The 26,452-nt window shown below is 42.2% G+C and overlaps 1 protein-coding gene across 6 annotated transcripts in view; it reads right to left on the bottom strand.

Annotated features, from left to right (window-relative positions):
* Positions 1-627: 627 nt before the first annotated feature.
* SNAP91 (synaptosome associated protein 91) overlaps positions 628-26,452 on the bottom strand; it is a 177,004-nt gene continuing 151,179 nt past the window's right edge. For 5 of the 6 annotated variants that reach the window (XM_053602336.1, XM_053602337.1, XM_053602335.1 and 2 more), the window contains 6 exons: positions 23,678-23,708; positions 22,340-22,451; positions 9,341-9,424; positions 8,618-8,722; positions 4,457-4,559; positions 628-2,031 (listed from right to left, as the gene is read on the bottom strand). In XM_053602336.1, the coding sequence (XP_053458311.1) occupies positions 4,467-4,559; positions 8,618-8,722; positions 9,341-9,424; positions 22,340-22,451; positions 23,678-23,708 (425 nt within the window). In that variant the 3' untranslated portion in view covers positions 628-2,031; positions 4,457-4,466. Of the gene's footprint in view, positions 2,032-4,456; positions 4,560-8,617; positions 8,723-9,340; positions 9,425-22,339; positions 22,452-23,671; positions 23,709-26,452 lie in introns of those variants that run through there. The other variant, XM_053602340.1, reaches the window with a different exon arrangement.

Here is a 26,452-nt window from a genome sequence, read left to right as displayed (position 1 = left end):
ACAAAGACAGTTTTAAAATAAAAGTAGGACTGTGTTGCAGGAGAGAAATACTTGCATTTGAGATGGGACTGCCTTTTAAGATGTCACGATCTAGTTGCCAGGGTAAACTCACTGAATTTTATTAAAAGAGGTTAATCTAGGGCAGCTCAAAGGGGTAGGGCGTGGGCCCCATATGCTGGAGGTGGCAGGTTCAAACCCAGCCCCAGCCAAAAACTGAAAAAAAAAAAAAAAGGAGGTTAATCTAGATTTTGGGTGAGAGTATTTGTGTGAAAGTGTGTGAGAAAATTATAACCTAAGGTCATATTATTCTTCAACTTCCAGGGAGACTTCTCAGAAAAATAATTATAAGACTTTAACTACATATTTTAAAAGAATTTCACCCCCCCAATACATATTTTGAAATATGAAATTTCAAGTATTTGGCAGCAGTCATGGAGTCCTATGTTTAACAAAAACTCATTACAAGTGCTCTTTTACCCCCTTTTTAGTTTTTTTTGTAAAATAATCAAAAGTGTATCAGCATGGGCCGTGTATTTTAAAATGTTTAGTCTTTTGTGGGCAGCGTGTGTGGCATTGGAAGCAGACCTGTTCCCTAAGAAGCAACACGGAGAGAAAGGTTGTGTTGTGTTTTCTTTGTTCCAGGAGTTTATTGCATCTCAGAGGGCACACATGCACTGACTGGTCAACCAAACACAAAGAAAAGCCATTTCCAAGTTGGTTTTAGGTAAGTTTCCCCCATTACAGTGTACGTTATCCCCACAGTAAACTCAGATACAATCACTTTTAAATGGTACCATACATCTATTAAATAATTTGAAAAATAGGTAAACACCTTTCCAACCCAATATGCTTTTACGAAGAGCTGCCAAGCTACGGGTGACACTGATCCACAGCGACCTCATTTATGCATCAAAATCGTAAGCCAAGCCATCAGCACGGACAGTGTGACAACAAATTAAAAATGAAAGAATATAATATGCGCAGCAAAGAAGACAGTTCTCTGAAGCAGTTCAAATCCTAATCACAATGGTACAACAAAACCTGCTCTGAGCTCCGTCAAGGGATGAAGAACGCTAGTCTACAGAACTCACGAGGAAGTGCTGAATGAACAGATGCACATGGAACCCACAACAAAGGGAGAATATTTGCAGTGAGCTTTAAGCTGCTGATACCCCTTGGGGTGCCTTCATCACCACGTGAACATCTCCATCTGCATTCTTGTGCACACGATAGAAACAGACCCTTCACTTTTCAGTGCATTTCACCAAGGATGAATAAATAGGTCAATTTAGATGTCAAATCTGTCAAATATAATTAAAATATATATTTTAATATAGCAGTGACACATAGGGAATTCTCCCCATACCATTTTTCATTCTTGATAAGGTAGCTTCAAGGAGAAGTATTTATCATGGGCTTAACCTTTATATTTTTTTAAAATAAAATTTCTTAACATATACAGTGCCACAAAAATAAACATTTCTCACAATGGTTGAAGTTCCTGTGATTGGAAAAATGTAGTCCACACAGAAAAAGGTTTTTGTGTATTGAAGAGTGTTTTCCTTACTATTCGAGATGATCACACTACGCTTGTAACAGAGATACAGAAGAAAAGAGAATGTATGGGGAGAGTTTAGGGTTTGTCCAAAAGTTGTATATACATTGAAACCTTCAAAAACACAGACATCTTCCCGAGTGGCCCACCATGACAGCTGCATCTTCCTTCCACGGGCAAGGTTCAGAAAAGCACTAAAGGCATCAGAAACACCCATTCATTGTTACATCATATGACACACAATAACCGGAGTACACTACAGTGTGAGAGTAGGGATAACAGCGACGGTGGTGCACATTCCTGACGGCCATGGCCACGGCCACAGCCACGGCGGTGCCACACCTTTCAGAAGAGAAGTTATGAGTAAGCATTGGGTTTGGTACTGGTGGTTCACTTGGAACTCTGAGCGTCAGTTTCATGTGAAGTCTCCAAACTCATGTGGTTTTTTTATTCCTATTGAGTCACAAAAATTGCAGCTGTAAAGAAAAAAGCACTTGAATTAGAAAACAAGACTATTCCATACTCCTCAAACACTTTACCTCCCTTGCAGTCATCCCTAACAGTTGGTACAACTTGTACACAAAAGTTTTCTGTATTAAATTCACAATGATATGCTTTTCACAATTCTCTAAAACGAGCTTAAAATACCCTTTTCAGCCAGAAAATTAAAAAAAAAACAAAACAAAACAACTTTCAATGTATGTTTTCATCTCAGGTGAAACTCATAGTAACAAAAAATTGAAATTTAGATATTTATTAGAAATTTTAGTAGCAAGACATCCAATACCAATTAGGAGCAGCTAACCTTTAAAAAAGAGCAGCCAAACAAAAAAGCAGAAAAAGGTGGTGGTGGGGAATGCCGAGGTAAATTCCGTCCGATATTTTTTCTTCTGTTCAGTTATGGGGCTCAATGAATCACTCGCAATACAAGTAAACCGGTGGCAGAGGATGGGGGACATCCCCGGTCTCCCCACGGCTCCTCCCAGCCACTCCCCCTTGTCCCCTGGCTCAGCTGCCCTCCCTGGTCATCCCTGCCTGACCCTGCTCCTGGGGTCCTCCTGCAGCTGCCTTGGTTGCTCGTCTTCACAAATAGCCATTTGAGTCCCTCTCTCCTTCCCCCTCCTGTGAATCAGTGAGGGCAGGGACTGTCTTGAGCACCTGGTTCCTGTACTTGTCCATGTTCCTGGCATCTGAGGAAGGCCACATTTGGGAAAAAAGATGTGGGAAAAAGGGTGGTCTGCAGTTTCCTGGGTCACTCCTGCAACTTTACACTTGATCTTAGCCAAAAGGCCGAGAAGCGATTACTCCTGAAACTTTAACAAGTGCTTACTTTCTCACTTACCTGCGTTAGCCAACCCAACGTGGAATAGGAAATTGGACACAAGGAGAAATTATGGGAAAGACAGTAGGCTTGAAAATGATATATTATTAATTGTGTAAAATCAAAGTAGGAACCCAGAAAAATCTGAGCAGGCACAAGTTTGTTTGTTTTTTTTTTTTTTTTGTAGTTTTTGGCCGGGGCTAGGTTTGAACCTGCCACCTCCGGCATATGGGGCTGGCGCCTACTTCTCTGAGCCACAGGTGCATTTTTTTGGCCAGGCCAGGTTTGAACCCACCGCCTCCCATATATTGGGCCAGAGCCCCACTCCTTTGAGCCACAGGTGCCACCCACAAGGGGAAGCTTTTAATGAATACAGGTAGTAAGTGTGTAACAACATGGGCAGTGTCCAGGAACCTCGACACGCCCTCTGCTCTTCCTGCCAGGCTTCTGGCTAATCCCTTACTGCCTAGATCAGTTCTTCCAGGTGTGGAGTGGAGATAAAAACCATCTGGATAGTTTATATCCCAGGATTTCAATTTTCTACTTAGAAAATCAAAGAAGTTAATGACTGGTACATGGATGGGAAAAGTAGTGTGTAAATTCCCGTTCATCAATTTAGCAAGTTCTATGTCTGTGGTTCTCAATCTCTGGGTCGTGACCCCTCCGTAACAATGAAAATACATCCTGCATATCAGATAGTTACATTACGATTCATAACAGTAGCAAAATTACAGTTGTGAAGTAGCAACGAAAATAATTTTATGGTTGGTGGTCACCACAACATGAGGAACTGTATTAAAGGGTTGCGGCATTAGGAAGCATTAGGAAGGTTGAGAACCACTGTTCTATGTGGAGAACCGACCCACTGTGTCAGGTGCTGGGTTAGTAACACATACTTTTCCTTCATCAAGTTCCATCTGTAAGTCCACCATTAATCATTTCATAAATTATATGAAATTTACAAAATTTAAAACTAGTATAATAGAAATTTAAAATCCTGCTTGCTGGCAGAGATGCAGAGGGTAACCATCTAAGCTTTACTTTATGAGGCAAAAGAAGGATAAACAGGGCGGCACCTGTGGCTCAAAGGAGTAGGGCGCCAGCCCCATATGTCAGAGGTGGTGGGTTCAAGCCCAGCCCCGGTCAAAAACTGTAAAAAACAAAAAAAGAAGAAGGATAAACAGAATGAAAATACAACTCTATGGCCAAATACATTTGGATGACTTCTCAATGCAATGTTATCAATGTGAGTTTTCTACCAATCTCAGTTATAATGTAATAAAGTGGTAATTTTCTAATTTACCAGGCAGTTTGGGCACCTTTGTACTTTATAAGTATAATCTTGGTGCTTTCCGGGATAAGGTCAATTTGGAGACTTCGTTCCCTTAAAGTTTTATGAATTCATATTTAAAAAATTCATTGATAAAGATAGCTTTTAATATCAATTTCAAAAGGAAAAGCACGCACATTATTACAATATAGACAGGTGTTCAAAACAGACAAAACCAAATATATCTGAAACAGCGAAGCCCAGTACAGCTCATCATTACAACCCCCAGGAAAAGCTCAGTCTTAGATACCTTAAATTGTTTACAAGAAATCCTTGATGTTAAGATCCGCTAATGGGTCCTTGGCTGGAGGTTTCTTGGGACTCTGAGTGGCAGGTGTAGGGCTTGGAGAATGCTAATGGGGAAAGGCCAGCCCCAAAGAGCAGGAGCAGAAAGCAAACAGAGAGACAGGTCAGCGTTAGGCAGAATGCTGGCCAGGGAAACAAACGCGCGGAAGATCAGGCGTTAAAGGTGGAACCTTCTCTGCTCCACCTAGTCATGGTGCTGTGTTTGGGGACTAGTAAAGCACACTTCAACCGATGCAACATCACACTTCAGCCAAAGTAAAATTTAGAGACTAACCCTAACCTTAATATGGATCTGAATTAGGGAAGATGTGAAAAACTTAGTCATGTAAATTTTGAATATACAGTCAAACAAGCAAATGACCATTGATTTTTCTATACAAAAGCATTTTACTTCAAATTATTAGTACCACTACACTAATTAAGCAATTTAAATAGCTCTTCTTATAGTGAGAGTGAATTTGAAGGAAAAATGGAAAGAAAACAGTTTGTAGAAAGCCACTTAAAAACTACTTAATTAGATAAAAAATACTTGCATTTCATACCAAATGGTCACATTTGGAGGCACTGTTAGTTTCAGAGGACCGCATAAGTGTCCCAGTAGTGAATGCCCCGAATTCTACCTAACAACCGATCTAGGTTTCAGTGGGGGCTGGAGGATGGGAGGGGCGGTAAAATGAATTATTACATACTACAGGAAAGAGTCAAACTGTGTAGCAAAAGTAAAGAATTAACTTACCTTGTTTCTGTTGAACCAAAACCTAAATTATTTTTCACAGTGTAACAGACTTCTGGTGGCAGGCTTTTTGGGAATAGTAGGCTGCAAGGCTTTGAAGAGACTCACAGGGTCTGTGCAGAGTAAGAGCCGATGTCTCTGCTTTGAGTCTCACCAATCTACCTGTGTGGTGATGTGACGTAACTAAGGGCCACAGATACACGTTTTACTGGCTCAGTAAACAGAGTTCTAGAAGTGTGGATACTGAAACTCGTTCCTCTGTTCGGAAACAACTGATTGATTGCACTACCGGTCAGTCAAATTTTTATGTTTAAAACTGGAATAATAAAATATCATGAGAAATAAATGTAAGGCTTGAAGTTGCCCAGGAGACAAGAAACTCAAGGCCTGATTGGTCCATAAGTAATAATTAGATGAGACAGCACCATCATGGTATCAACCAATTAAAGAACAGAGGGATAGTCTGGGCATCAGTGATGAAAACTGATTCTGTTTTCCGAAGCTACAAAGTCATGCTTATTTTATTCTCTGGTGCAATTAGGCTGCCTCACTGCCATAGGAAACACAATCTGAAATTGTAGAATGTGGCAGATTTTTTTTTTTTTTTTTTGTAGAGACAGAGTCTCACCGTACCTCCCTCGAGTGGAGTGCCGTGGTGTCACACGGCTCACAGCAACCTCCAGCTCTTGGGCTTACGTGATTCTCTTGCCTCAGCCTCCCGAGAAGCTGGGACTACAGGCGCCCACCACAACGCCCGGCTATAGAATGTGGCAGATTATTCCCCAACTTACTGTACAGTTGATTACAACAATGAATGTTCACTGTATCATCTCCTTTTCATTTTCATTCTTCAGAAATTAAGTCAATAAACTCATGGCATTATACAAGAAAAAAACTGCCTTAAGTAATAGTAAAATTATATTAGTTTATTTCTAAAGCTTTTAGTATACCAAATACAGTAAGGTTGAAAAAATTTAAATAACATCGTTCCAAGTTCATAACAGAAACATCCTTCCTTTTTTCCCAAAAGGTGGTAAATAGTCATGGATCTATTCCACCCTCAGGGAAACAGTCATGATAAATGAGAGCCCTTAGAATTTAAGTACATCTAGATTAAACTTAGCCATAATCATTTTGCCTAAATCCTGCCTCATTCGCCCTCGAAATAACTGCAGGTGGGATCTGCTTGTCTTGAGTAGATGGAAAAGGTCTCCTGAAGCCAGTGCAACAGCTTTTCACCTAAGTTTCTCTTTCAAAACCACCATTCTTTCTCCTGGTCACTAAGGCTTTTAAGGGGTTAAAATAAAGAAGCTGAAATTAAATTTAGGGAACAGATGGAGGATAGAGTGAGTGAGATCAAAGAAGCAGAAGGATGCATTCGGTACTGACTCAGGCCGGTAGACTAACTCTTTACCTGCCCACAGAAGAGAAAACTCAATTCAGTTCCAATTGGGGTGGGGTGGGGCAGTGGAAGGGGGGAGGGGGAGGGGGTTGTGGCTCTCCCACCTAATGGGCACAATGTAAGGGTACATGCCACACATCCTGGGTGTGGGACATAACTACAACAGGGACTTTATTTATTTTTGAGACTTTTTGAGACTTATGTCGCCCTTGGTAGAGTGCCATGACATTACAGCTCACACCAACCTCCAACTCTTGGGCTCAAGCAATTATCTTGCCTCAGCCTCCCAAGTAGCTGGGACTACAGGTGTCTGCCACAACGCCTGGCTATTTTTTGGTTGTAGTTGTCATTGTTTGGCAGGCCCAGGCCGGGTTTGAACCCACCAGCTCCAGTGTATATGGCTGGCACCCTTAGCTGCTGAGCTACAGGGGCTAAGCCTACAACAGGGACTTTAAAATACAAACATTGTAACCTAATTGTGCCCTCTCATGTTAATCTGAAGCAAAACAAAACAAGTGCAGCAAGTATGCAACTCCACTTAAACAAACAAACAAGTATATTCAGAAAGTTCGCAGTGGGCATCCTTTGGCTAAGATGAAGTAAATACTCCTTTGGTAAGTTAAAAAAATATGATAGGGAGTAAAACCACTTACTAATATCATTAAAAATGTTTGAACTATTTGGTATAGTTTTCTTAGCGTGCTGATAATAAGGTTATAATTCTGTGTTCTGACTCCATACAAGTCAACTTCTCACAGTGAAAACCTCCCTGGTTCTAGCACTTGGCCAGACAATGTAAAACCAGGGAAGTGACAGATCACTGCAGCTGGCACTGCTGGCAGCGAGGACAGCTCGGCCACGTGCCCAGATTTGGGCATCTCTATAAACGGAAGCAGCACCTGGTGTGGTGAGGTGAGCAGTGTGGCCCCCGCTAAAGAACGGTTCTGCCTTTGCCCAGAGACCTGGCAGGTACCCTCTAAATCCTCGCGATTTCCTGAGTGATGGGAATGTCTTATTTGTGGTGGGAGCCTCAAACCACACCCGGTGGTTTATGCTACCGGGTGACTCAGAGTAGAGGCTGGCCACCAGGAAAGACCACGTGATTAGAGGGCTGGGTCTTTGCTATATGATGCCAGCTGGATCTCCGGGGGGGGGGGGGAGGAGTGTTCAAGACTGTGTTTGACTAAGGATTCAACCAGTCGTTCCTACATAATGAAGCCTCAGGAACTCTGGACACCACCGAGGCCAGGAGGACACGTCCCTGAAGTCAAGAGCAGCTTCATTCTCGGGACACTCCCACATGTGCCTGTGCCTCTATTCCTAGAACTGAAACTAATTTGTATCCTACAATTAAACTGTAATCCCAAGTTTGGCATTTTTCTGAGTACTGTGATCAATTTGAAGGAACTGTCTAATCTGAGGGTGGCCATGAACAACCTTGACTTTTTCATGGCTGGCTGGTCTGAAGTGGAGGTGGCCCAGGGGACTCCCAAGCTTGTGCCTGGTATGTGAGCTGAGGAGTCCTGAGGGGGGCGGTTTCCATGACTGTGTGGTTTGGGAAACTCTGTCATGAGCTGTGGGAAGATTTGGCAGCCTGGAGGACTGTGCTTTTAACTTAGTTTGCTAACTCTGGGAATAACAAATAATAATTAATAGCATAATAGCACTATGGATCAGAAGCATTCATTTCTCTGGGATGTATGCCTTGGAAGCCCTGTCTGGTTGTTCTCGGGAACCATTCTTGAATTAAGTAGGAAAAGAATGGAGGGACCTCAGGACAGTGGATTATTATTTCTATTATTTTTCTCCAAACCTCACATTCTCACTAATCTGTTTTCCACATTCCCTTTACCTCTGAAGCAACAGATATGTTGTATGTTAGGTAAAAACACTCTTTAAGCAGCTTGCCACATGGATGTTTTACACTTAGCAGTTAATGTTGCTGACCTGTGGACATTTAAGAAACTGACCTGTGTGCCAGGTCCAGCGGCAGCTCCGAAGGGCGGCCTCATCATGGGCTGTGCGAACATGACGGGCTGCTGGGGCATCATGGGCATGGCCGTCCCGGCAGGAGGCTGAGGGAAGAGTGGTTCAGTGCATGGGTGGAACGCACCAGGGCATGACAGACACGTAATGCCTTGATGTGCTTCTAATGACTCTTGAGGAATCCACATTGGTGAGAAAGTATAAATAGTGATTTTGAAGTCTGAGTACCGTGAGAGTCACTGAGGTGGTGGGGCCCGGGCCTGCTGGGCTGTGGGCATCCTCAGCTCCTCAGGCATGGCTGTTTATTTGCCCTCTCATGTAAGCAGCGTTTGTGAGGAGGCAAAAACTTTCCCCTTTACCAGAGATGGTCCTAACAGTGACAAGTGCTAAGTCTTAGTACAGTAATTTAAGGGTTGACTTTGACGTCTAAAATTATATTGGGTGAATATTATTGCAAAATGATATAACGAGGTACTATAGAAATTAACTTGATGGTGGAATTTAAGTGTTTTATAACTAATTTTGCCACTTCACGTGCAGACTACTGACGGTCTAAAGCAGATAACTTGCTAAGTTTTACTTAACTGCATGTTGAGAAGAATCACATTCTATACTTGTTAATTTGTATAACAAGGGGAAAGAAAATCTTTGGGATTTGGGAAAGAATTTACAAATACCAATTACAGTTTTTAGCACAGGCCACTTACCATTCCAAACCCTGGTCCAGGCTGTCCAACTGCAGGGGCCCCGGTAACAGGAGGAACCGAGCTGGCTGGAGGGACAGCTCCTTGCTATGTATACACACAAACCACACAACAACAATAAGCGGAAAGAACATAATTTTGTGTTAAAATGACAGACTATAATTTAAAAATGTGTGTGTCTCAAGTATTATGTGTGGTATGTAAAGCCAAAAAAAAAATTTTTTTTTTTGAGTCTGTCACCTCTGTAGAGTGCCGTAGCATCACAGCAACCTCAAACTCTTGGGCTTAAATGATCCTCTTGCTTCATCCTCCTGAGTAGCTGAGGCTATAGGCACCTGCCACACCCCTGGCTAGTTTTTTAGAGCTGGAGTCTTGTTCTTGCTCAGGCCGGGCAATGTGTTTTAAATTTAAATAAAAGAGGCTCTAGGACCACGGTGATGGTATAAATGAGGCTCCTGACTGGACGTCCGCTGTTGCCGGCACGTGGACTTGCTGGCCTATAGCTGAGGCACAGCAGCAGCGTCCTCACTACGCCTCATCCCACCGTCCCTGCAAATGAGTCGGACCTCCTCCAGCTCCCCTTCTCCTGTCTGACATCCTCTCAGCCATACAATACTGAATTCGACATCTGAGGATCACGATTTTGTTCATGTTTCCATGCTTGGTTTCCGTCCCTCTCATTTTTACACTATTTTCTGTGTTACGCTCACCTCTTTCTGCCTTTTGATTCTTGTAACATGCACAGTAACAACTGTTAGTTTCAACGTTAGGAAGCATATGGGAGACCGTGTGACTCAGCACGCAACCCCACTGCAGGAATAGGGGTAACAGTTCTCAGTTGTATGTCAAAGACCCCCAATATGTCCCTTTTGTTTACAATTAACCCCACTGCAATCCCTTAAATTTAAATTAACCATTAGAGAAAAACCACTTAAAAAAGAAAATGGTATAATGATATCAGCAAAAATGGTAGAGTCAGAAACTCCAAAAGTTATCCCATCCGTAAAAGCAATGAAAAAATTAGGCAAAAACTGTCAGAATTAACTTTTTAGAACTCTAGACACCAACCAAAGGGTGGCAGCAATCCAGGAAGTATTTTTTTCAAGAAATTCTGCTGAATCTGGTCAGAATAGTGAGCTTTGTGGTGCTTTAACATACCTTGGTCTTACCCTCTGCTTCCTACCCTGTGCCCCCAAAGACGTGCTACGTCTTATTTTCAGGGGACGTCTTATCTTTCTTGTAAGTAGGTCTTATTTTCGGAGGATGTCTTATTTTCGGGTAAACAGGGTAGCTTAGCTGTAGTCTTAAAAACACCATATGTTCCCCAAAGGAGTCTAAGGGGGTGACAAGGGACCTGTTTAGCTACTTGCTCTGTCCTGTCTGAATGGCTTTCTGGAAAGACTGGCTGAAAAGGCTCATCTCTGTCTTACCCAGATGGAATGTGCTCAATGCCAAAGTCCCACCTGAAGACTTCTGTGGACAAACCATGAGAAGATTTTAGTTATTGCTGTCTGAGGCTGTGAATAACAGGCAGAATAAATACGATGCTTGGGAGGAAAGGCCAGGGAATGAGAAGCTCTGAGGACTAAGGGTTTGAACAGCTCATTACCCTGGGTATCTGGAAGGCTGTGCAGATGCTCAGGACTGGGCATGTGCCCAGAAACGACCTCAGAAGGGCTCTTCCAAGCCCAGCCTTGAGCCTCTATACAAGCAGTAAGTGAGGGCTAAGGCAGAGCTGTGAACTGTCTGTGGGAGCATGAAGCCACACCACACCCCAGCATGCACACAGAACCCTCTGCACAGGGATATTTTTAGTTACAGCAGTTTAAGGAGTATCTGTTTAATTCTCAGCTGAGCGTTTAGCTAAAGGAACAGTTCAATGGTCACATGTGACAAAGAACACAGACTCTGCAGAGTTGGCTCAGGACGGTCTCAACAGCAACTATAAAAAGCAGCAACTATAAACTCTGCAGAGGGGATAGAATCTGATCTCCCGAGTTGCCACATTATAATGTTCAAAAACCCAGGCTTCAAGAAAACTCACATAGCATACACAGAAACAAGAATGTGGAACCCATGTGTAAAAGAAACATCTCAAGTAATGACCTAAACTTCTGCCTTAGGAAACTAGACAAAAGAAGAGCAAACTAGATTCAAAGTAAGCGCAGATGAAGGCAGTTAACAGTGGTTAGAGTGGCTGTGAATGAAATAAAGAACAGGAAATCAAGAGAGGAAATAAAAAACTAGCTCTTGGAAAAGATCAGTAAGATTGACAAACTTTTAGCTAGACAAACCAAGAAAAAAAGAGAAACTCAAACGACCAAAATCAGCAAAGGAAGTGGTGACACTACTATCAGACTCACAGAAATAAAAAGGATTATGTAGAAATATAAATACTTATATGTTAAAATGTTATGTAACAAAAAATGGCCAACAAAATGGTCAAGTTTCTAGAAAGACACAAACTGCACAAATTAACTCAACAGGAAATAGAAAATCTGGATCACAAGTAAAGAAATTAATCAGTAGGCACAAAACTTCTGTCAAAACAAAAGCCAAAAACCAGATGGCTTCACTGGTGAACTCTTACCAAATGCATAAAGAATATCAGGATTTCAAAAAACAAACAAACAAACAAACAAAAAAAACCCCCCAAAAGTGGGGAGAACACTTCCTAATCATTCTTGGATGCCAGTATTACCCTGACACCAAAGCCAAACAAAAATATCACAAAGAAAAGTACAGACCAATATATCCCTTATGATCATTGACACAAAAATCTTCAATGAAATACTAGCATACCGAATCCTGCAGATGCTAGAGGATTTTTTTTTTTTTTTCGTAGAGACAGAGTCTCACTGTACCACCCTCGGGTAGAGTGCCGTGGCGTCACACGGCTCACAGCAACCTCTTAACTCTTGGGCTTACGCGATTCTCTTGCCTCAGCCTCCCGAGCAGCTGGGACTACAGGCGCCCGCCACAACGCCCGGCTATTTTTTGGTTGCAGTTTGGCCGGGGCTGGGCCCGAACCCGCCACCCTCGGCATATGGGGCCGGCGCCCCACTCACTGAGCCACAGGCGCCGCCCGATGCTAGAGGATTATACTCCATGGTCAAGTGGGGTTTATCCTAGGAATGCAAGGTTGGCTTAGCAGATGGAAATTTATCAATGCAGTACATCGTATTAATAGAATAAAAGAAAAAATATAGGGTTATAGTGAATTCTTATGATTTTATGTTACTTCCTCATCTGTTTAGGTTATAGGTTTTACTTCCTCCTATCAGAAGCAGGGGTTAGTCACCCTCGACAGTGTCTGGTTCTCAGTCTCTGCCCAGTTCTGATTCTTCAAGGTGGTTTGGTCATCCGGATATCTGCCTGCACCACCCTCCGATGATCCTCTCCCTATGGGACAGCTGGATATAACCTATTTGTCCACCCCACTCACCCTACACCCTGCATTGCCATGCAGATACCCTGTAAGGACCACCTCTCAGACACACATGACTCTAGGAACCTGTGCTTACTTGCTGTAAACCCATAAATTAAAACTTCCTGTGAGAAACCTGTTTCGGTAATGTCCTGGACCTCAGCAAAGGCCCACAGGTGCTTTTCTCTCTCCCCTCTTGCTCCTCAACAGTGGTTGAGCACATATGTCCACGATGGCTTCTCCTCTCCTTGGCTACCCTCTTCTCCCTGGTCTGTACATTAGACAACCGATTATGTTCTATCACATGCTTGTTGGGCTGCCCCATCTGTGCCACCCCCCACTTACACCCCAGAATCTATCCATCTTCTTTCCGGGTCAGGGCTCTGCTAGAGAGTGCCTGTTTTGGCAGGAATAAACTGGGCAAGGTCACACAAGAGCCACAGGGCATGTGCCAGTATTAATGAGTTTCCTGGGAGAGAGACACCTGGATGCAGGTCAGATGGGCATCAGGCCACACCCAGGACACAGAAACCTCTCGGGAAAGGTGCAGCTGACAACCACCTCCTCGGAGGCCCTCTCAGGGCAAGGCTGGAGTTTATAGCCACTCTCCTACAAGACCTCAAGACAAAATAGAAAGAAATCACAATGATCATCTTAACAGATGCAGAAAAAGCATTTGACCTAAACCTTTCACAACTAAAAAATGCTCAACAAACTAAAAATAGATGGGAAATTCCTCCACTTGATAAAGGACATCTACAAAAACTCCACAGCCAACATCATAGTTAGTGGCGAGTGACTGACACCTTTCTCCCTAAGAACAAGACAAGGATTATACTGGAAATTCTAGATAGGGCAATTAGCAAGAAAAAGACAGACATAGCATCGAGGTAGGAAAGGAAGGAATAAAACTACCTTTACTTATAGCTGATATGATTTTTATATAGAAAACCCTAAAGAATCCATATTCAAAAAATGATTAAAGCAAATAAACTAGTTTGCAGAATAGAAGATCAATGTACAAACATCCGTGTAGTATTCATGTACATGAGCCAAGGAAGAAGCAAACAAAAGAATTAGGCTTGGAGCCACGGCTCACACTTGTAATCCCAGTGTATGGATGTCCGAGGCAGTTCGACTGCCTGAGCTCACGGGTTCAAGGCCAGCCTGAGCCAGAGTGAGACCTCGTCTCTAAAAAAAGAGCCAGGCATTGTAGTGAGCACCTGTAGTCCCAGTTACTTGGGAGGCTGAGACAAGAGGATCACTTGAGCCCAAGAGTTTGAGGTTGCTGTGAGCTGTGACACTACGGCACTCTACCCAGGGTGAAACTCTGCCTCAGAAAAACAGTAACTAGGAAAACAACTCCATTTAAAGTAGCATCAAAAATAAAATAAAATATTTAGGAATAAATTTAACAAGAGAGGTACAACACTTGTACACTGACAACTCTAAAACACTATTGACAGAAATTAAAGAAGAACTAAATAAATGGAAAAATATCCTTTGTTCATGGATCGGAAGACTCAATATTGTCAAAATGGCAATAATCTGCCAATTTCTATGCAGATGTAATACAATCCTTATCAGAATCTCAAATGCCTTGTTTTGGAGAAACGAACAATATGAACCTAAAATTTATATGAAAATCCAAGAGGGACAGAATAGCCAAAAAAGTCTTGAAAAAGAAGAAAAAAATCTGGAGCTCACACTTCCTGGCTTCAAAATTTAATACAAAGCTACCTTAATTGAAACAATGTGTATCGGTACAAGGACAGACATCCAGAACAACACACAGAACAAAGAGTCTGGAAAGAAGCCTCACATCCACGGTCAACTGAGATATCGTTTTCTGTTTTCTTTTTTTGTTTGAGACGGTCTCACTATGTCACCTTCAGTACACAGCAACCTCGAACTCTTGGGCTTAAGTGATTCTCTTGCCTCAGCCTCCCAAGTACCTGGGACTACAGGTGCCGGCCACAATGCCCGGCTATTTTTTTTTTTTTTTGTAGTTGTCATTGTTGTTTGGCAGGCCTGATTCGAACTGGCCAGCCCCGGTGTATGTGGTCGGCATCTTAGCTGCTGAGCTACAGGCACTGAGACTGAGACATCGTTTTCCACATGCAAAACGATGAATTTGGACCTTTATCTCTCACCATATAGAACAAATGAGCTTGAAGTAGGTCAAAAATAGAATGTAAGAGATACTACTATGAAACAGCTAGAAAAAAACATTGATGAAAAACTTCAAGAACTTGGATTAAGGAAATGGTTTCTTCAATATGAAACCAAAAGCACAAGCAATAAAAGAAAATAAAAGATAAATTAGAATTTATCAAAATTAAAAACTTGTGTGCATCAAAGGACACTATTAAGAGAACAGAAAGTGGAAAGGGTGGCACCTGTGGTCCCAGCTACTTGGGAGGCTGAGGCAAGAGAATCCCCTAAGTCCAAGAGCTGGAGGTTGCTGTGAGCTGTGACTCCACAGCACTCTACTGAGGGCGACAAAATGAGACTCTGTCTCAAAAAAAAAAAAGGAAAGAAAACAGAAAGCGGAAAGATGTCTGTAGATCACTTAGGAATCTAAAAATGACCTGCCATTCACTCCTGCAATTCCTCTACTAGGTATATATCCAGAAGACCAAAAGTTGCTTTATAACAAAGATATTTGCACCAGAATGTTTATTGTAGCCTAATTCATACTTGCTAAGTCACGGAAGAAGCCCAAGTGCCCATCGACCCATGAATGGATTAATAAATTGTGGTATATGTACACCATGGAATATTATTCAGTCTTAAGAAAGATGGAGACTTTACCTCTTTCGTGTTTACATGGATAGAGCTAGAACATATTCTTCTTAGCAAAGTATCTCAAGAATGGAAGAGAACGTATCTAATGTACTCAGCCCTACTATGAAACCAATATATAAGCACCCACACTTCCATATGAAAGCTATAACCCCAACTACAGCCCAAGATGAAGGGGAAAGAGGAAGGGGAGGGGACCGGGGGAGGATGGGTGGAGGGAGAGTAATTGGTGGGACCACACCTATAGTGCATTTTACAAGGGCACATGTGAAATCTACTAAGTGTCGAATATAAATGTCTTAGCACAAAAACTAAGAAAATGTGGTGAAGACTATGTTAACCAGTTTGATGAAAGTATTTCAAATTGTATATAAACCCAACACATTATACCCCATAATTGCATTAATGTACACAGCTATGATTTAATAAAAAATAATAAAAACCAGAAAGCTAGCTCACAGAATGAGAGAGAATATTTGCAAATCATACATATGATGAGCATCTAGTACCCAGAATACATAAATATCTCCTATAATGCCACAATAAAAAGACAAAAACCTAATTATAAAATGGGCATAAGATGTTATAGGGTAGCAGAATATTCCAACCCCAAATATGCTACTTTGGCATAAGAATTAATTTGAGTTGAAGGCAACTGAAAGGAAACAGATACATGAAAATCTCTCCGCTGTCCATCTATTTGGGACATGAATGTCTTAGAGGTCGCCCCATCAGGAAAGAGGAAAGTTCATCACCAAAGACAACGTCAGACCCTGATCCGCCAGAAGAGGGCACCAGAGGAAACTGGACCACAAACCTTACTAACTAGTCTTTACTAGTTACTGCAAGCTTCCCATGTATTTGCTGTCCTAGAAACTCCTAGTCTTTTTCTTTGGTCTCACCACTTCTCTGAAAATGCATCCTCTGCCAAGGTGCTCTGTAAGCCCACATTCTCACTGGTCTTTTGAGTTACTCCTCCTGAATGCTCCCACGTGCACGCGTGATATGCTCAGGCTGGTGAACTTCTGTTTGCTTTACTCTTGTGAATTTGCCTTTGGTCAGTCCAGTGTACTGTGCCCCAGCCAGAAAACCCAGCAGGGTGAAAGGAAAAGATAATTCTTCCCAGAATGCGAACAGATATTAAAAGAAGGTATACAGGTGGCCAGGAAGCACAAGAAAAGAAGTTCAACATCACTGCAGGGACATGTGTGTCGAAACCGAAGTGAAAACACTTTGTGCTCACTAGGATGATGTAACGGACAATGAAATGGAAAATAGAAAATGTCAGGGGTGATACGGAGAATAGAAACTCTGTGTATCGCCAGTGGGAAAGTGAAATGAGGCAGCTTCCATGGAAAAGTCTGGCAGTTCCTCAAAAAGTTAAACATGGAGTCACATGTGACCCAGAAACTCCATTCCTAGGTATAAGCCCCAAAGAATTAAGGACATGTATTCTTACAGAAAGTTGCACATGAATGACAGAAGCATTCTGTTATTACATGTAATAGAAACAACACAAATGTCCGAACGGATAAACAAAATGTGGTGGCTAGCAATGCAATGGTTTATATTCAGCTATAAAAATGTGTTATGCATTATGGGAAGTATAGTATTTTGTTTATATGAAATATAAAAAGAATAGGCAAATCATCAGAAAAGAGAGGAATTATTGGATGCCAGGGCACTGAGAGAGGGGAGAAGGGAATGTCTGTGCCTCTTCTTGGGCTGCTGGAATGTTCTGGAATTAGATAATGGTGTCCATTTCACAACATTATAAATGTACTAATAATCACTGAATTTGTAGACTTGAAAATGGTAGATGTCTTAAATGTTTTATGAATTTTATCTCAATAAAAAAATTTTCAGAAGAAAATACCTACAAAGATTACATTTTCAGACTCACTCTCTGCTCATTGCCTTAATAGGCTAGGTGGTAGGTTATTTGCCAGACCCAAACTGCATCATTAGAACTTTAGGTTATAAAGGAGAAAAAGGGTTTATTAGTTGTCAAAATTAAGTGAATCTGTAGAAATTCTTGATCAAATAATTTAAAGAAATCACTTAAATTTGCCATTTTGCTAAAATGGTAGATTAACTTTTAGATGCTATGGTGATGAAAACATTTTAATTTAGATCCCCTTAGCCTGGTATCGCTCTAGTACTTTAAGTTCCCACTTAAGCAAACCAAAGCCCAACTTCAACAGTAAAATGAAACTAGAGACTTTACCAACTAGAAATGAACAAGTAACCTCAGACTAGACACTACTTTCCACCAATCAGAAAGCACCATCTGGGTGATTTTGCTACTCTGACCCATCAATATATTTTGTCTCAGTATATTCCACACCAGTCTGTAAAAGCTCCCTGCCTCAGCAGCAGCTCTCTGAGCCTCTTCTGATTCTGAGTGCAGCCTGATTCATGAATTGTTCTTTGCACAAATAAACTGAAGGAGCTAAGGAAATTTCACTCCAAAATATGATTCCTTGGTATAAAGGTTATTTTGAATTAAAGGCTATTCAGAATCAGGAAACATTGAAGGAAGACTTTCCTCTATCTACTGAAAATCTAAAGGGGCTGCTGGTCCCCATATCATGTGCTAACAGACCTGGCTACAAGGTCATTTGAAGCACAGACCCATCTCTCAGGGTAATCTGCAAATCAATCTGTTTCCACCCATCAACGCACATTCCCCTCCAGCAACCAAATGCTGCACTTACACTTTCCACACTCTTCCCCCTCCCTTCTAAAAAGCATCTTTAAAAATCACTGACTATCACTCAGACGGTGGGAAATCATTCTTGTGGTTCCCCCCATGCACATAGTATTAGGAAATAAACCTTTCTTTTATTAATCTATCATAAGTGTGAGTTGATCTTTCCAGCAAACCAACCTAGGGGAAAAGGGCAGGTTTGACCCATGATCCCTCCCTACATGTTAAATTAATTTTGCCCCAAGTTTTAACAGCAACCGTCCCGCAACATGCACATGTGTCTGAATTGCAAGTATCTTTCCAGTTTTTGTGATGAAAACTCAACAGGTCTGCTGTGCATTGCAATATAGGAGTAGGAAACCCAAGAAAGATGGGAGGGGTGGCTCAGGGCCTGACGACAGCCTGTCAGCAGACCACCAGCAAGTACTCACGTCCTGGCAGGCTGCTAGATCTAATCTGGCTTCCTTGATCTGAAACATTTTACAGCTACATTTCTAAGCAGCAACTAGGAAATTTGAAATAAGTTGGGAAAAGTAACCTTAGCTCTTACAACGGTATATGTGAATCCTAGTAAATGTGGAATGTAAAGGTCTCAGCAAAATAACTAAGAAAATGCTATGAAAGCTATGTTAACTAGTGTGATGAAAATGTGTCAAATGATCTATGAACCAAGTGTATGGTGCCCCATGATCACATTAATGTACACAGCTATGATTTAATAAAAATTAAAAAAAAGGAAAAAAAATAAATAAATATCAGGGCAAACCTTAGAAGGTAGCAAAAGGATTTCCACTCCCCCATCTGCTCCTCCCACCTTGGTCTCAAGAGGAAAGGCAGGTGCATTACCAGGAAAATTTGGAAACACTACTTTGCTGCTTCTGAAGCACAGGAGTGTGGTGTCCCTCTTCTTGAACATTCTTAGAAAAATATCAAATAGAAAATGAAAGAGATGTTTTATGAAGGAATGGGGTCAGGGCAGGGCACATCTGAGAAAGCCAGAGGCCCCCAAAGTGATTTCTTAAGTAAAAGCAAAGCCAGAGCTCTGTTAAGAAGAAGAGCTTTGTAAAAAGTAAATAGGGCAAATGGCAGGGAATTTATAAGAGACCACAGGTAAGACTAAGAATGAATAAAGACAAATAACTATGCATACAGGAACCTTTATCTTGTGCCCTAAAATGTTAAGGAAAATAAAGAAAATAAAATTATACACCATTCTGCCATTGTAATAAATTGTTTCTGTTGTTCTAATTTTTCTTCCCATAGTTGCTATGGATACTTTATATTAAAACCTACCATAGTTAACTTTCTGGAGTTTAATTACCAATAATGTAAAATGCTCTGCTTCATAAACAAAAACAAGAAATTTGAGAGCAAAAAAAAAAAAAAAGAGAGAGAGAATATTAACCTCAGGGTCAGTGCTAGTGCTGGCTGGTCAGTGGGCAGTTTTCTTATAAAAACAGTGTGAGGAAGAGGGGAAAAGGGAGGAGGGAGGGGCTGGGTGCTCCCCCTTCATGGGCACAATGTGGGGGTGTATGGCACACCTCCTGGACACAGGACACAACTACAACAGGGACTCTACCTAACAAATGTGAACATTGTAATCTAATTGTACTCTCAAATTAATCTGAAATTTAAAAAGACAAAAAAAACAAAAACAAAAACAAAAAAATCCCAGTTGCTAATTAGCATTCCTAATCTGGGTCTGGGGGTGGGATGGGGGTTGGGGTAGCCAAGAAAGTTTGTCGACTTGGCAGTGTTCCCACATGCTCCTCCTCTGCTCCCTCCCGGGGTACTGGCAAACTGCCCCACACAGAAACCTGGGCCCCTCCCGTTGCCTCGTCCATAGTAATCCTGACAACGTGCTCTCTCCCCTGGCTCTGACCCTCACTGTTGGCTCCCAGTGTTAACCCTCAGCTGATCTGCCAGACATCAGGCTCTCACCACCATCCCTTCCAACCCACGTCAGACACTATCGTGCAGAAAAATAAATTTTATCCTGCTGATAAGGGCAACTCCCCGCGAAGCAGCAGCCTCTCAGGACAGCACACAGCCATGAGGCCCTCTAATTCTGCACATCGGAGAACAGGAGAAGCAGCTCCCCACCTTTGCTAATGATGATTCACATTGTGAAATTTTGTGTCATTATGAAGTGTTAACAGACTTCTAAGATCAGTTCTAAAGCAGCATTTTTTCTCTACAGATTTTATTTACATTTACTGAATCTCAGAGGCTCTCAGAGGCTTCCGTCTGTACCTAAGAGCAGAGTGCGGCCCTGGGCCAGACCTGCCAGCTCACATGTCGCCAGGCACAGCGAATGCTTGGGCCAGGGGGACAGTTACAGTCCCTTCCCCCCTTAAATGGTCCTGGCTTGGCAATAAATGTCATGGTCATCCATTGTCAGCTGAAGAGAAATTTATAGCTTTCTATTGTTTCCTTTATAAAAATTAAAACAAAACTCTTTAATTCATAGCTAAATGAAAAAACTGTTTTTTTTTTTTGCAGTTTCTGGCCGGGGCTGGGTTTGAACCCACCACCTCCGGCATATGGGGCCAGCAACCTACTCCTTGGAGCCACAGGCGCCACCACAAAAACTGTTTTTTAGGTACTGTTTTAAAGTAATGCGCAGAAAGATTTACAGATGTAGACATAAAAGCAATCTTCTCGTGGTGACCTGTTAGAAACAGGTCTCACAACGAAGTTCTTTTAGACTGTGAGCAATAGAGGTCACGGTGCCTGGGTGTCCTCACAGCACCGCGAGGTGTGTGTGTGTGTGGGGGGGGGCAGAGCACACAGGTGTGAGAACCCAGGTCTGAGTACAATGGATTTCCTTGAGGAAACTATGGATAAATTGTAATTTAGTGAAAACTCTTAGTATTACTTAGTGGCAAATTCTGGATTAAAAGACTGGATTTAAAAGACTGATTTGAACTTAATAAATTCTGGATTTTAAAGACTGATTCGAACTTATTGAAGTATTTATTTATAAAACTGTTTATATAAAAGTGACTATTTACAAAATGATTTCAAAGAAAATGTGTCCTAAATTCCAAAACTCGGATATTTAAATTAATTTTTGGAACGTAACATTTTCAATGGAGTCTTTCTAAAATGTTTTTTATTCAAACTTGTATTCATTTACATCCATGCATGTTTGTTCGGACGGGGCTGGTGAATGATGGTTAGGAATTTGGGCAGAAAGGAAAGGATGATAGCAGGAGGGCCTGGTTTAGACAGGTGGAGTTGGTGTAAGTGAAGGTGGAAACGCTAGTGACCTTGGGAAACAGACATTAGCCTAGTTTTGTTGTATGTGGGGCATATAGAAAAACAGCACATCTTGCTGTCCTGGAAACATGCTCTTGTTGTGTTGGCAAATTTCACAAAGCAATAATTATTTTCAGTGACACGCTCTTTCCCAGAATGAACGGCAGTGTTAGTGTATTAATAGAAATTTAAAAATACTGAAAAGAAACCTATTTAAACTTTACAGAAAATGTGGTGTTAGTAATTTCAAGTTTTAAAACGGTGAGCAGGAGTACTAGGGTTTTAAGAATGAAATTTCACTTACACAATAGAAAACTGCCCAATCTTTCTGGTAAGAAAACAGATGTTCATCACTTACTAAGACAATAGGGAAAAGTGAGCAGAAATGAAAAAAATGTTTAATGATCGGTGCTATCTAATACTTTGGAAAAGTCATTTCCACAATTTTACATACATAGAAGCAGCCTGGTATTATTTCAAAATATTTAAAATAAAAAAGGATCATAATCTTCATTAAATATAAAGCCAATGGAATCACCATTCTGGTAAATTTTGTATCCTGTTAACTTTTTTTTTTTTTTTGCAGTTTTGGCCGGGGGCTGGGTTTGAACCCGCCACCTCTGGCATATGGGGCCGGCGCTCTACCCCTTTGAGCCACAGGTGCCACCCTTGTTAATGTTTTTTTAATGTCAATGAAAAAGGACAAAATCAGTAACTAAGTTACACAAAATGCACCTGCCCTATATACTTGGAAACTGGCAGACTGTCAGCCCCACCCTGGCCTCTGAGCGTCACATACCAGCGGTGTACTTGGGGGGACACCTGCCGACCAGGTCGCAGGAGCGACTTTCGGCTGCCAGTTGGCTCCCCCAGTCAACTTCTTCTCTCCAGCATTCCATTGAAGATCTCCCCTAAAACCAAACATTCAAGAAAAGCAGATAAACAATCTTCCCCCACAAATCGGAAAAAAAAAAAAAAAAAAAAGATTAGGCTCTTTGGATGCATTCATTTGGGTTTAGACAGTTTGCACGGTAACGAAAAGGGGAAGTCTTACCACAATCCAGCTAAGAAAGCTTAGAAGCATTTGAAAAACTCATTAAGTTTGGACCTCAATGATAATAGGAATTTCCTATTACTTGTAATAGAAAAATATGCCAGAAAATTTAACTGAATTCTTCTTTTTTTTTTTTTTAGACAGAGTCTCACTATGTTGCCCTCAGTAGAGTGCTATGGCGTCACAGCTCACAGCAACCTCAAACTCTTGGGCATAAGCGATTCTCTTGTCTCAGCCTCCCAGGTAGCTGGGAATACAGGTGCTCACCACAAAGCCTGGCTGTTTTTGTTGTTGTTGTTGCAATTGTCATTGTTGTTTTAGCTGGCCCAGGCCAGGTTCCATCCCTCCAGCTTTGGTGTATGTGTCTGGCGCCCTGCCCTTCATTCGTCATTAAAAAATTACAAACAAATATATCACAAATACCATATGCCTATATTTTGTTGAATTTAAGATACATTGATAAATAACTATCCAATCTTTCTGGCAAGAAAAAAAAAACCTTTACTTATTAAGAGAACCGGAAAATTAGGGCAAGAAATACGATAAAATGTATGATGGCCCTTTCTGGATCTTAGAGGTTTCAAGAAATGGTTTCACACAACTGTGTCATGACTACAACCTGCCTGAGAGAGACTGTGAGACACTTTCTACAGAAAATGTATCCTAGTGTCAGTGACAAAATACAAATTTGAAGAAGGGGTATCAGGTTTATCATTTCTGCTGTCCTTCCTTAAGATTGATACTCCACCAATGACTCTTAGAAATCAGTGTTAGCTAGGGACAGTGTAATGAATCTAGAATTAAAACTATTAAAATATTCAAAACCACAATTTCCAAATATTTGGAGATATAATTTACTGACAATCTTGGAGATTGAAAGATATTATTCCTTTTCATTGCAAAGCAACAGTTTGGAGATTCCAGCAGAAGAAAAATAACAAAAATCCAAACCAAAATAAAAAGCAATTGTGAAATTACCTAGTTTGAGAATGAATAATTATTCCAATAAGTACAATGTTTGATAGTCTCAAATTGGTACAAATAGGTAGTCAAAAAGAAACCAGATAATTTCAAAACACTTACTTTTTTGATGTGGTACCAGAAATTCCAAGATCTATAAATAGATAAAAGAAAAGAGAATTTACATCTCTGTACTCAGCTTCTGTAATACAACATTACTATTAAAAGATCAAACATCAGAGGTCTAGAGAAAGTCCATATTTTGCTTAGGAATGATTATATTCAGTTCTACAGAAAAGAAACTATTTATAAAATATATCCATGAATTAAAAGTTTTCTTTTACTTCTTGTTAGACTTAAGGATCATATTTACATGCTAATTGGTGTCCACAAAAGAGTAAACACAGCAGACTTAAAACTGATGTCTTCAGAAGGCCTGTGAAGCTGGCGTGTGGAGCCGGGTGGTACCTGAGTGACAAGGGAGGCTCACTGCACCTACACTGTGCAGTCGGGTTTATGCTGAATACCTGCTTTCTTTTGCAAGTCTGGGATTCAGGTGTGTGCTAAGCAGAAGAGCATCCGATAAGGCCCTGGTGCTGAGTCTCTACAGTAGTGATTTTCAACCAGTGTGCCATGAAAAATTTTAAAGGTCACTAATTAAATTATATTTGAAAGAAGTTCAAAGCACAGTAAGTATATTCCTTTTTTTAAATTTTTTGCAGTTTTTGGATGGGGCTGGGTTTGAACCCACACCTGTGGTATATGGGGCCAGCGCCTTACTCTTTTGAGCCACAGGAGGTGTGCTGTGAGATAAAAACGGTTGAAAAACACTGGTCCAAGGGTGTCCTTGGGCAGAAATGTGCAGCTGTGCTCTCATTGCTGGGGACGTGTTTCTTTCCTCATGGGAAAAGAGCAGCAGGAGGAAGTCTGCACAAGGGTGGGAGGAAGTCTGCAGGTGGGTGGGAGAGAGGAAGTCTGCACGTGGGTGGGAGGAAGTCTGCAAGTGGGGCGGGAGGAAGTCTACAAGTGTGGCAGGAGGAAGTCTGCAGGTGGAGTGGGAGGAAGTCTGCAAGTGGGGCAGGAGGCGGTCTACAGGTAGGGTGGGAGGAAGTCTGTATGTGGGGAGGGAGGAAGTCTGCAGGTGGGGAGGGCGGGAGGAAGTCTGCACATGGGGCAGGAGGAAGTCTGCAGGTGGGGTGGGAGGAAGTCTGCAGGTGGGGAGGGAGGGAGGAAGTCTGCAGGTGGGGTGGGAGGGAGGAAGTCTGCACATGGGGCGGGAGGAAGTCTGCAGGTGGGTGGGAGGGAGGAAGTCTGCATGTGGGGTGGGAGGAAGTCTGCAGGTGGGGAGGGAGGGAGGAAGTCTGCAGGTAGGTGGGAGGGAGGAAGTCTGCATGTGGGTAGGGAGGAAGTCTGCAAGGTGGGTGGGAGGGAGGAAGTCTGCATGTGGGGTGGGAGGAAGTCTGCAGGTGGGGAGGGAGGGAGGAAGTCTGCAGGTAGGTGGGAGGGAGGAAGTCTGCATGTGGGTAGGGAGGAAGTTCGCAGGTGGAGCAGGAGGCAGTCTGCACGTGGGTTCTCCCAGACTCTGCTGATCCACCTTCTTTCCTTAGATCCAGCCAGGTATCTTTACCTTGCAGCTGTGAGGACAGTGACATGCTGAGTCCTGTGAGTCCTTCTAGTGAATCTGGGAATGAGGTGGTGGTCTCAGAAACCCCTGACACGGCCGACTGAATCATTCTGTCCTAATCTCAACTTATTTACTACTTTGGCAAATATTTACTGGGCCTCCACATATGTCAGGCACTGTCGTAGGCACTTGGGACATTTTCGTGAGACAAAGATTCCAGCAAGGACGAGTGGTCTAACGGTGTGAGATGAACAATGACACGATAGACCAGCAAATGATGTGAACGGTGATGTGGAAGCTCAGGGAGGAAGGGCAGGCAGAGCAGGGGGTGGGGGGCCTCAAGGGAGAGCGACCACACCAGAGATGGGTAGTCCCATACGGGCGCTCGGGTAATGCCTCAGGGAGAAGGGAGACCTGCAGGCCAGCAGGTGATGTGGAAGCTCAGGGAGGAAGGGAAGGCAGAGCGAGGGCGGGCATCAGGGGAGAGCGACCACACCAGGGACGGGCAGTCTCATACGGGCGCTCGGGTAATGCCTCAGGGAGAAGGGAGACCTGCAGGCCAGCAGGTGATGTGGAAAGCTCAGGCCAGCAGGTGATGTGGAAAGCTCAGGGAGGAAGGGAAGGCAGAGCGAGGGCGGGCATCAGGGGAGAGTGACCACACCAGGGACGGGCAGTCTCACACGGGCGCTCGGGGAAGGCTTCAGGGAGAAGGGAGACCTGTAGGCCAGCAGAGGTCTGGACAGGAGTCAGCCCCAGGTGCAGCCAGCCCCAAGAGCCCACTTCCCTGTGGGGCTGAGGCAGGTGTCCAACCTGCTACCTTTGGCCCCAAGCTAATGTTTTGAGAACTTTTTTTTGCTAATCAGCTTTCCTTAACGTTTGTGTATTGAATGTGAGGCCCAAGACAACCCTTATTCTTCCATTGTGCTGCAAATAAAAGAGAAGGTTGGATACCCCTTCAGAGGATGATGTTAATATTTACTTATTACGAAATCTTTGCATTATAGTATACAATAAGGCATATATCAGCTGAATGCCTTATATAGAAATGATTACTGATATTTTAGTCATTTTTTTGTTTTGAAGACAAACACACTTCACTTTTTAAACTTATTTTTCAGTTTGACTAAAAAACTAAATCTATGTGTATGTGTATTAAGTGATTAAAAATCTAAACCAAATATTTATGCCCGTTCACGTGAAAAAATACAAATAAGTAGAAATGTGCCTCAGACACATACAGAGGAATCCCTTCTCCAGTTTCTGTGGCAGGTGGC

Source organism: Nycticebus coucang, chromosome 9 (genome assembly GCF_027406575.1).
Source record: "Nycticebus coucang isolate mNycCou1 chromosome 9, mNycCou1.pri, whole genome shotgun sequence".
Classification (NCBI taxonomy): Eukaryota; Metazoa; Chordata; class Mammalia; order Primates; family Lorisidae; genus Nycticebus; species Nycticebus coucang.
The sequence above is the reverse complement of the archived record's forward strand: the minus strand, read 5'-3'. Positions and strand labels throughout refer to the sequence as shown.